This window comes from Aquarana catesbeiana, linkage group LG01 (assembly GCF_042186555.1).
Source record: "Aquarana catesbeiana isolate 2022-GZ linkage group LG01, ASM4218655v1, whole genome shotgun sequence".
Taxonomy (NCBI): domain Eukaryota; kingdom Metazoa; phylum Chordata; class Amphibia; order Anura; family Ranidae; genus Aquarana; species Aquarana catesbeiana.
In genome coordinates, this window is record NC_133324.1 from 458,595,751 (window position 1) to 458,608,049 (window position 12,299).

The 12,299-nt window shown below is 41.9% G+C and overlaps 1 protein-coding gene across 3 annotated transcripts in view; it reads left to right on the forward strand.

Annotated features, from left to right (window-relative positions):
• The window catches only part of SVEP1 (sushi, von Willebrand factor type A, EGF and pentraxin domain containing 1), a 486,322-nt gene extending 481,298 nt beyond the window's left edge, over window positions 1-5,024 (forward strand). For 2 of the 3 annotated variants that reach the window (XM_073591153.1, XM_073591134.1), the window contains 2 exons: window positions 2,564-2,673; window positions 4,476-5,024. In XM_073591153.1, coding sequence (XP_073447254.1) covers window positions 2,564-2,654 — 91 coding nt within the window. In that variant the 3' untranslated portion in view covers window positions 2,655-2,673; window positions 4,476-5,024. The remainder of the gene's footprint in view (window positions 1-2,563; window positions 2,674-4,475) is intronic. The other variant, XM_073591144.1, reaches the window with a different exon arrangement.
• Window positions 5,025-12,299: the final 7,275 nt, after the last annotated feature.

Here is a 12,299-nt window from a genome sequence, read left to right on the forward strand (position 1 = left end):
AAATGGTTTGAAATGTTAGAAATGTATTTAGAAATGTTTCAGAAATGAGAAATGATTGGTATCGAACTGACGTGGTTCGAAAAGATTTATGCATTTACGAATCGCTATGGCTGTCTACTGACACATGTTTAACAATTAAGACCTGTCTGAAATGAAGCGACGCTTGCGTCGCTGTGGTTTCCTCAGATAACGCAAAATGGTAACATGACGACAGTGCGAGTAATACACATGCGGTTACGTTCGTGAAATTTGCGAGTGATTCGTAATTCTGATACCACGGTTTAGTGACATGACATAACGTACGTAAAAACAAAAATCCGAGGGGACCCTACCTGCGACAGCCCAGCCAGATGCGTGGTGCGAACGAATCGGTAAACGCGGACTTCAAAAACTCTCGGGCACGGAGATCACGAATGCGGGAACTTGTGAGCCAAGTATTTGCGAACGCTGAAATCGGAATAGTCGGCCTAGTGACGTATATCGCGCACAGGAAACCGACAAGCACCACAGGTGAGCGGGCTGGTTAAATACCCCCCGGGCTCCTCCCATAAATTCAGGCCACCATACTGGCCTTCCTACATATATATACTGAGCAAGATTATAAACGCAACACTTTTGTGTTTGCCCCTATTTATCATGAGCTGAACTTAAAGATCTACAACTTTTTCTATGTACACAAAAGGCCTATTTCTCTCAAATATTGTTCACAAATCTGTCTAAATCTGTGTTAGTGAGCACTTCTACTTTGCCGAAATAATCCATCCACCTCACAGGTGTGGCATATTCAGATGCTGATTAGACAGCATGGTTATTCCACAGGTGTGCCTTAGGCTGGCCACAATAAAAGGCCACTCTAAAATGTGCAGTTTTTTGACCGAAAACCAGTCAGTATCTGGTATGACCACCATTTGCCTCATGCAGTGCAGCACATCTCCTTCACATAGAGTTGATCAGGTTGTTGATTGTGGCCTGTGGAATGTTGGCCCAGTCCTCTTCAATGGCTGTGCGAAGTTGCTGGATACTGGCAGGAACTGGAACACGCTGTCGTATATGCCGATCTAGAGCATCCCAAACATGCTCAATGGGTGACATGTCCAGTAAGTATGCTGGCCATGCAGGAACTGGGATGTTTTCACCTGAGGATCTAGTCACGGTATCTCTGTGCATTCAAAATGCCATCAATAAAATGCACCTGTGTTCATTGTCCATAGCATACGCCTGCCTATACCATAACCCCACTGCCACCATGGGCCAACTCAATCCACAACATTGACATCAGCAAACCGCTCACCCACATGACGCCATACACATGTGAGCATTTTCCCACTCAAGTTAGTTACAGTGACGAACTACAGTCAGGTCAAGACCCCGATGAGGACGATGAGCGTGCAGATGAGCTTCCCTGAGATGGTTTCTGACAGTTTGTGCAGAAATTCTTTGGTTATGCAAACCGATTGTTGCAGCAGCTGTCCGGTGGCTGGTCTCAGACGATCTTGGAGGTGAAGATGCTGGATGTGGAGTTCTTGGGCTGGTGTGGTTACACGTGGTCTGTGTTTGTGAAGCCAGTTGGATGTACTGCCAAATTCTCTGAAACGCCTTTGGAGGTGGCTTATGGTAGAGAAATTAACATTCAATTCAAGGGCATTCCTGCAGTCAGCGTGTCAATTGCATGCTCCACAAAACTTGCGATCTGTGGCATTGTGCTGTTTGATAAAACTGCACATTTTAGAGTGGCCTTTTATTGTGGCCAACCTAAGGCACACCTGTGCAATAATCATGCTGTCTTATTAGCATCTTGACATGCCACACCTGTGAGGTGGATGGATTATCTCGGCAAAGGAGAAGTGCTCACTAACACAGATTTAGACAGATTTGTAAACAATATTTGAGAGAAATAGGCCTTTTGTGTACATAGAAAAAGTCATAGATCTTTGAGTTCAGCTCATGATAAATAGGGGCAAACAAAGTGTTGTGTTTATAATTTTGCTCGGTGTATATATGCGTGTGTGTGAGCGTGTGTGTTTTAACTGGTATTAAGCGGTTTGTTTGGAGGTCCGCTTTCATTTTTCACAAATGGATACATTTTTGGAGTGTCACATTAATACACAACAGGACAATGTATATTTATACAATCATCACAATCATTGACAATAATTACTCCAGGCACTTTAGATCAAAGGTGCTTACTTTCAATTGCATGCATTGTATTGCCACTGGAGTGCATATATTTTTATCAGGGGGTAGGGTATCGGGGGGGGAGGGGTTTATCTTATTATATTCTTATCAGGGGGTAGGGATCCTTCTCCAGGATCAAAGGGGTCTATACATCTTTAAATAAACAGTAAATGGAAAGAGCCTTTCTGTTTTTTAGGCCCAGTGCAGTGTTACAAAGAACATTGCTGTCTGATTTAAAGAAAAGCTGTATTGGGAAAAAGATGTTAACTCTTTTTGCAGACATAAGATTTCTAGTTGCCTGGCTGTGTTTGAATTTAATACTTTTTCAGCTACTGGACTGAATTGAGCATACAGGCAGCAAATGAAAACTCTTGTAAACTTTTTATAGGTCAGCAGCAATACAAAGCACTGAAGCCATTCAACTGTCATATCCCCTTTACAATAGCAGACGGTCCATAATTAGATCAACTGGAGCTTGACCAGGAACATCCAGCCAAGGTGCCCAGATTTTGTTGAATTTTTTCACATTACCCCTGTGCTAATAGATGTATTTTTCTAGCCTGATAGTATCACCCATTTAATTCAGCCACTCCTTCGCTGTAGGGCACCAAATATTTTCAGTTGGTAAAAGGTCTGGACTTCAGGCAGGCCAGTTATGCACCCGGACTCTTCTACTATGAAGCCATGCTGTTGTCATAGAGACCATATGCAATTTAGTCTTGACATGCTGAAATATGCAAGGCCTTCCATGTAAAAGACATCATCTGGATTGGAGCATATGTTCTAAAACCTGCATGTTTCTTTCAGCATTGATAGTGCCTTTCCAGATGTGTAAGCTGCCTATTCCATATGCACTAATGCACCCCTATACCATCAGAGAAGCAGGCTTTTGAACTGAGCACCGATAACAAGCCAGGAGGTCCCTCTCTTTAGTCCAGAGGCAGCACCCATTGTTGCCAAAGAGAATGTCAAATTTTGATTATTCTGACCACAGAACAGTTTTCCACTTTGCAACAGACCATTTTAAATAAGCTTTGGCCCAGAGAAGATGGTGGCGTTTCTGGATCATGTTCATGTTCAGATATGGTTTCTTCTTTGCATGATAGTGCTTTACCTTACATTTTTCTATTGCATAGTAAACTATGTTCACAGACACTGATTTTTGGAAGTATTCCTGAGCTCATGTGATGTGCATCACAGAATCATGCTTGTTTTTAATGCAGTGCCGTCTGAGGGCCCAAAGATCACGGGCATCCAATATTGCATTTTGCGCACAGAAATTTCTCCAGATTCTCTGAATCTTTTGATGATATTATGTACTGTAGATGATGATACACTTCTGAAATTGTTCAACAATTTTTAGGCTTTTCACAGATTGGTGAACCTCTGCCCATTTTTACTTTTGAGACACTCTGACTCTCTAAGATGCTCTTTTTTATACGCAATCATGTTACTGACCTGCTGCCAATTTACCTAATCAGTTGCAAAATATTCTTCCAGCTCTTTGTTGTTAGTACCACTTACTTTTCCAGCTTTTTGTTGCCCTGTCACAACTTTTTTGAGACGTGTTGCTATCAATTTTGGAATGACCTTATTTTTTTCTTAAAATGGTGCATTTTCTCAGTTTAAACATTTTATATGGTTTCTATTTTCTATTGTGAATAAAATATGGGATGTTGAGATTTGCATTCTGTTTTATGTAGATTTTACTCAGCATCCCAATTTGTTTGAAATTGGGGTTGTAGTATTTGCAGAAGGGAAGAGCAGTAATGGTAGTTTGCATTTTTCTATAAAAACAGGTTTCCATTAAACAGGACTAATATATACCTGACTTAGTGCCTAGCATATCTGCCACGCGGGGGGGTGGGGGGGGGGGGTGCCATATTAATCGGGTGCAGACTCTCTGGGTTTGATGTGGCAGTCCAACATTTTCTTTGTTACACACCACACACACACAAAAAATGCATCTTGCACCCCCTAAGTACGCCATTGCGCTGAGCTATAACACTAGAAGGTTTTAAGTCATTAAATAGGAAGTTATGCAAATGGGTTAAGAAAACCAGTCCTGAAGCTCTGTTTCCAAAATAAATTTAGTAACTGATGCAAGGTCTGTGGTTTTCACTTTGGATTCACAAAGCCCTTTATATAAATGAGCACAGCATAGCAATATATACCAACTGCCTTACTTTTTTGTGTGCTTTAATTTATTTTCAAATATAATTTGTGTTTCCCTTTGATGTGCCACAGCTGTAGTTCTCATCACGTCCTAACTACTTCTCTCATTTTTTTGTTTCTTTCAGGAAAAGAAAAAATGGGTTTTCGCCTTTCTAGCCATAAATTGATTTTGTTGCACAAAAGAAACTCTATTTTTCCCAGGATCTGATCTGGAGTTCATTTTAATTCAAATTGGAGTGCCATAATGTGATATATTTTCTTATGCTTGTGTATTTTTTAAGGTTCATCTGTATTTTCATATGCAAATGTATGTATTATTAATATGCTGCTCAAGGTTGAATGTTAATTGAAGATGGTTTGTGTATATATTTTCCCCCAGTGTTGCAGTTCATCTAAATACTATGTGTGTTTATATGTACTTTGCTGCCTAAGGCAACTGTAAGGAATATACTTGTGATGGCACATAATTATAGTAAACAAAAAATTGCAATTCAAATATTAATATGGTCAAAAAGATTAATGTTTACCTATGTTAATATATCTTTGTTGTTTTATTGTTAACTGAAAACTGAAATCAGCACAAAACCTGTTTATTTTTATTTTTTCAATGTGTTGTTGATATCAGTTATCATACGAAACATTACACATTTTATAATAAAAAGACAGAACTTTTTTTTTGTTATGGGAGCTTATTTCAATTACCCAGTTTTCTGTTATCATACTACATAGCATAATAATGCATAAACAAAATGGAAAGTAGCGATATGGGTAGGTGACAATGACAAAGATAAAGAAAAAGGCACCAACATCCCTATAAGTAAATATAGAAAAGGGAGATTTTTTGGCGGGACTTTAAGGGTGCCAGCGAGGAAAAACAAGGAATTTAAATCCATACTAGGTATAAAAATTACAAGTTTATTATTGTTATATGCAGAACATGATAAAAGGTTTGGTATAAGTTATGTAACATAACTTATACCAAACCTTTTATTATGTTCTGCATATAACAATATTAAACGTGTAATTTTTATACCTAGTATGGATTTAAATTCCTTGTTTTTCCTCGCTGGCACCCTTAAAGTCCCACCAAAAAATCTCCCTTTTCTGCATAAACAAAATATTAAACAGTAAGGGGCCCAGTTATAAAGCAGCTGTATGACCTTACCAAAAGGCACATATAAAGCACGTGTGTTTTACAAATGTTATTATTATTATACAGGATTTATATAGTGCCAACAGTTTGCACAGCACTTTACAACATGATGGCAGACAGTGTAGTTACACTAGAATTCAATACAGGAGGAATCAAGGAGCCCTGCTCATTAGCGCTTACAATCTAGGAGGGAGGGTCAAGTGATACAAAAGGTAATAACTATGGGGGTGATCTGATGGAGAAAATAAAAGTAATATTGTTAGGTAGGGGCAAAATAGGCTTCTCTGAAGAGAAGATTTTTCAGGGATCGTCTAAAAGCAAACAGAGTAGGAACTAGTCATACAAATTGGGCTAGGGAGTTCCATAAGATAGGAGAGACGAGGGAACTAGAAAGGAGGAGGTCTTGGGAGGAACAAAGGGAACAAGTAGGTTGGTATTTTGAGACTAGGTTAGTGATGTATCTGGAGGCCGAGTTGTGGGTGGCTTTGTAAGTTGTTAGAATTTTTAATTTAATTTGTTGGGTAAGTGGAAGCCAGTGGAGGAATTAAGAGAGGGGTGGCAAACACTGAACAGTTGGTAAGGTGGATGAGCCTGGCAGCAGCATTCATGATGGACTGAAGGGAGGATAGCCTATGTAAAGGTAATCCCGTGAGGAGGGAGTTGCAGTAGTTGAGGCAGGAGATGACCAGGGAGTGAACTAGGAGCTTTGTGGTGTCATTGGTTAGGAAGGGGTGTATTTTGGAGATGTTGCGGAGATTGAATCAGCAAGATTTGGACAGTATTTGGACGTGGGGCTGAAAGGATAGTTCAGAATCCAGGGTTACACCTGGAACCTTGGCATGCAGGGACAGGCTGATGGTAGTGCTATCAATATTGACAGAAAATTCAGGGGAAGAGGCACGTTGGGGAGGAAAAATCATGAGTTTAGTTTTGTATAGATTGAGTTTGAGGAGGTGGTGTGACATCCAGGTTGATATGCAGGGGCATTGCTAGGGGGTGGCTATTGGGGCTATTGCCCCGAATCTGGGGCCCATAGCCCCGAGTCTCTTGCCGCAGGGACCCTGCCTAACCAGCGGGTTGCGACTGCTGCGGCGGGCTGACTGCATGAGAGAGGCAGAGGAGAGAAGCGAGCAGGCGGACGAGCAGAGATGACATCTCTCTCCGCCCGCTCCACATCAGCGCTCTTCACAGCCGGGCCTCTTCAATTTAGGAGCGAGGTGCGGCGAGCAGCAGAGATTACATCATCTCTCACTGCCCGCCACACATCAGCACTCTTCCGCCCTCACAGCACGGTGGAGTGGAGGTCACGTGCTTCCTGTCATCGTGGGGCTCCACTTTGCAGCCAGACCCCCTTGCTTCAATGTTGGAGGTGCGGCGTGGAGCAGCGAGATGACATCATCTCTCAGTACTCACCCCGCATCACCGATCTCCTGCTGTCACTAAATGGACCAGTGCTGTCAGCCTGCCACCAATGCTGCGTCAATGCACATTTGATGGCACTGGTTGGCATGGCAAGTGACAATCCACATCAGTTGGCAAGTGACAACCCACATCTGGTGGCTGGTGACGTGGCAAGTGACAATCTGCAAATGGTGGCAGGAGATGTGGAAAGCCAAATGGTGCAAGGAGACGTGGCAAGTGAGAATCTGCAAATGGTGGCAAGAGATGTGGTGACAATCTGCAAATGGTGGTAGGAGACGTGGCAAGTGACAATCTGCAAATGGTGTCAGTAGACGTGGCAATCTGAAAATGGTGGCAGGTGATGTGGCAAGTGACAATCCACATCTGCTGCCAGGTGAAAGTGGCAAGTGACAATCCACATCTGGTGGCAGGCGACATGGAAGGTCCCCCCCGCAGGCATGCAAAAAGGTTGGTGACCGCTGCTATGGGCTCTAGCCCCAGATCTTTTGCAGACCTAGCAACGCCCCTGCTGATATGTCTGTTAGTAAATTAATGATAGGTGAGGAGACTAAAAGGAGTGAGCTGAGGGGTAGAGAGATAGATTTGGGTGTCATCAGCATAGAGATGGTATTGGAAGCCACGGTAGGCTATTATCTGACCCAGGGAGGAGGTGTAGATGGAGAATAAGAGAGGTTTAAAAACAGAACCTTGGGGGACCCCACCAGAGAAAGGGAGAGGAGGAAGTAGAATTGTAAGTAATGCTAAAGGTGCTGTTGAATAAATAGGATGAGAACCAGCAGAGTACAGTCACAGAGACCAAAGGCGTGGAGTTTTTTGAGGAGGAGGGGGGTGGTCCACTGTGTCAAAGGCAACAGAAGGGTCCAGGAGTAGGAGCACAGAAAAGTGTCCATTGAATTTCGTTGCTATCAGATTGTTTGTGAGTTTTAGGAGAGCAGTTTCTGTGGAGTGTTGAGGGCAGAATCCAGACTGAAGGGGATCAAGAAGGTTATTCTCAGCGAGGTGGTCGCTCAGTCGGTTGTAGACCAGATGTTCAGGGAGTTTGGATAAAAAGGGGTGCAAGGAGATGGAGTGTAGGTTGTTAAGTTGGTGGGGTCTAGTAAGGGCTTTTTAAGTATGAGGGTGACTAATGAATGTTTTAGAGAGTTGGGGAAGATGCCAGAAGAGAGGGATAGATTGAAGATGTGAGTTACAGAGTGTAGAATAGAGCCAGAGGGTGAAAATTTGGGAGGGAACAGGGTCCAGGGGGCAGTTGGTAAGGTGGACATTAGAGAAAAGTTTAGCAACCTTGTCTATAGTGGCGGGGTTGAATGAAGGAAGTAATGATTGTATCTGTGGGCATAGGGTGTTAAGTAAAGAAGGTATCTGTACAGTGGAGATCTCCTCACAAATTGTATCAATCTTATGTTTGAAGTGATTTTCGATATACTGGGCAGTGAGTGAGTTAGTAGGTGGAGGAGAAAGTAGAGAGTTGAAGGTAGAAAAGAGTTGATGGGGATGGGATGATAAGTTATTAATGAGAGTGATAAAATAGGTCTGCTTTTTATATTGGTTAAAATCTTTCTGAGACTTACGCCACAGGGACTCAAGAGCACAGCTATGTTTTTTCAGACTTCTGGTGTCATCTGTTTGCCAAGGTTGTAGGTGTTGTGGCCTAATTCTGTGTGTAGTGAGGGGGGGCAGTGTGTCCAAGGAGGATGACAGTGAAGTGTTTTATACAGAAGTGGCTAAGTTGGGGCAGGACAGGGATGAGATTTTTTCATAGAGGTGGTCAGTAACAGAGTAGAGAAGAGAAGGGTTGAGGTGGCGAAGGTTTCTACAGGTAATTGTTAGGCAGTTAGAGGGAGAGGAGGTGGAAGAGAGGGAGAGAGTGAAACTAATAAGGTAGTGGTCAGAGAGAGGGAAAGGATTGTTGGAGAGGTTGCACGGGGTGCATAGGTGGGAGAAAACAAGGTCAAGGGTGTCACTGTCAGAGTGAGAAGAAGCATGTATTCATTGCTTCAGGTCAAAGGAGGAGGTTAGACTAAGAAGTTTGAAAGTAGTAGGAGTATTAGTATTAACAGGGATGTTGAAGTCACCGAGAAGGATTGTGGGGATTTCAGAAGAAAGAAAGTAGGGTAGCCAGGCAGAGAAGTCATCAAGAAAGGCTGATACTGGTCCAGGGGGCCAGTAGATCACAGCTATCCTTAGAAAAACTGGAGACAAAAGACAAATGTAATGTGCCTCAAATGAGGAGAGTGACATAGAGGGAGGTGGGTGAAGTACCTGAAAGGTGCTATGTGGGGCTAGAAGGATTCCCACGCCCCCTCCCTTTCATCTATTGGGTCTGGTGGGAGTGAGTTCAGAGAGGGTAAACACGGGAGAGGGCAGCAGGTGAAGTAGTGTCGGACTCATGAAGCCAGGTTTTAGTAATGGCGAGTAGATTAAATGAGTTAGCGATAAAGAGGTTATGGAGATAAGTGAGTTAGTTACAGACAGAGTGGGCATTCCAAAGAGCACAAGAGAAGGGGAGTCTGGCTTTGGGAAGAAGAGGAATGGAAACTAAATTGTGTGGATTGCGTCTGCTGTCAGAGGGTGCAGGGTGATGGGTGCGTTAGGGACCATAAAGTGATGGAGGCCCAGGGTTCGGGGATATATCACCAGAGGTTAGGATAAGCAGAAGGGTGAGGGAGGTAATGTGGAAGTGTGATTTATATGACGGGACATGCCCCAGTGTCCTGGAGGTTTTATTATGCTGTGGATTTAGAATTAGCAAGAGCTGGTGAGTGCAGTAATAAGGAAAGGACAGAAGTGAGTGAGGGAGTTATATATATAAGCTGTGGGGTGGGGAAGAGGGGTGAAGGAAAGAGAGTTTAAGGAGAGAGGACACAAGTGTCAGAAGAAGTGGTAGTGAGCACATGTTGAGTGGAAGGAGAGCTGAAGGGGTAAACAAGGTCACCTGCGTGCTGTGTGGTCTTGTTCAAAGTATTTTCCTGTGTACTTTCACTTCGTGCATCCTCTGAAGTGCAGAGTCGGAAGTGCTCCCACTTAAATAAATATCCCCATTGTAGAAAGAACCCCAGCAGCAAATGTGCCCCCCCCCCCCGCAAATGTGCCTTCCCCATAAAGCTGCTGTAGTTTTATACTGTTGGGGGTGGTGCTTGCCAATTTACTAGTCAGGAGTTGATAAAGGATAGCTGTTCAGCAGGGCAAAATTTCCACTTCAGAATCTGACTAGCAAGGGGCAAAATTGTAAAGATGAGAAAAGGCCATAATTTAGGTGAGACATTAGGGAGAAAAAAATAAACATCAGAATGGGAAAAGGGCTGCAGATGGTTAAGCAGAAAGAACATACCAGACTAACACAAACATAAGAAAAGCAATCACGTTTCAGTTTTTCCAGTTCTGGGTGGATGTGAGTCAGCTGCAACATACCATAGCAACATTCAAACAAGGAAAACAATCACTTTTCAGTTTTTTTATTCCAGGGTGATGTGAGTCAGCTACAACATACCTGTGAACCGACAAAGAAGAAATCTTCAGATGATGCAGAGTCAGAATTGCTCCCACTTAAATCAATACCCCCACTTATAGAAAGAACCCCAGCAGCAAATGTGGCCCCCTGCAAATGTGAATATGTACTATACTTTGATATCCTCAAAACATCAAGCAAAGGCAGCTTAAAATTAATATTAATGGTTTGAAAATATGTCAGAAGCTGGGGAGTCCAGTCATTTTACCTGTCAAAATCATGTGACTGAGATATCCTCCAATCATGGAGTTTTGACTCCAGTGTACATTCCGACTGGCACAGAAAAAATCCACACTGTGCTGTGCATTTTATAAATGACACATTAAATGCAGGCGCAGAATGAAATGAACCTTATCATAACTAGCCCCCTAAATATGGTTTCAAACAAGCTGCCCTAGCCTGACTCTCTAATCCTTCCCATGGTAAATCCAATTTCTGGCTTGAAGTTCTGATGCACCCTTACCTAAAGTTGACAGACACAGCATTTTGGAATCCATGGCTTGGTTTACACCCACTGCTTTATAATTTATTCCCTACAACAGTCTATACTCCAGTGGTGATCTTTGCACACCAGATCTCAGTTGCTAATCTTTAGTGACCATTGATAGGGTGACGCACCCTCCCTATTGCATTTTTTTTTATTAAACAATTATGAAAATGCAGAGAGTGAAACACCTCGGGAAGACTTGATAAATTGTGCTTGTGCAGTCTAGAAGTCTCTGGAAGATCTGTGAAGCCAGTGAGTGATTCAGCCACTTAGCATACAACTATAGCTAATTTACCAGATTTCAGTGCAGAGTTTGAAGACAAAAATTATGCATTTTTACATTGATACAAATGATATGATTTATCATGTGGGTTATCCAGTATACAGTTTAGGCATCTAACCAATAATGTTTCAATGTCAACTATATATATATAACCACCCCTAGGACTTTATTTATTAAAGGAAGATGTTATCGTTTTGGGTCAATTTGCAATCTTTGTTTCTTCTGAATAAACATTTACTGCAAGAAAAAGATTTCCCCAAGCATTATGGCTTACTGGAGTACTGCTTGCTCTAAACCACAGCTAATCTTATTGAAACGTCAGACTGAAGCTGGCCATAGATGGATAGAATTTTGAACAAAAATTCTTAGGAAAACTCAAACGAAAATTCTTAGAACATTCTTCTGTCGTTTGACATATTTTGTTTGCTTTTAACATTTGATTTTGGAATGACTGGACTTTACCAAATGAAAACCACATAAACTGTTAAAAATGTGTTCATACGAGAATATTTTTCCACCCTGCTCTTTCTAATTTTCCAGTCACTGCTATCGAAAACTAACTTTAATTTGACCTATTAATGATTAGAAGATGAAAAAACCTTCTTAGAACCCGCTTTTCCTAAGAATATTCATGCAAAATTCTATCCATCTATGACCCACTTAAGCTGTCTGGTATGTTCACACATATTTACTTGAATGTTCTGTAAAGAACTAGCTTTTTTTTCCAACAAGCTTTAAAGAGACAGATTAAAACACATGAAAAAGAGTTGAAAACACAACCTGATGGATGCAGCAAGTCAGAATCATACTACTGAACTGTAATTTCCAGTGCATGTTTAAATCTGATTGAGGCTTTTAGAAACCAAACTCAGTTGGTGTCAGCAGGAAGTAGAAACAACCATTTTTGCACTTTTCCCATATGTACAGTATATTTTAGCGGAAAGACTTTCTGTCTGAATCAGTGAAAAACCCAATATAAAATACATTTGTATGATCACGTGCTTTGTAAATATGTGCCTTTAGTGACTTAAGCAGATACTGATTTCTGTTGGGAAACTAAGAAACGCCAGGTTTCATATATTTTTGTTTGACTCGG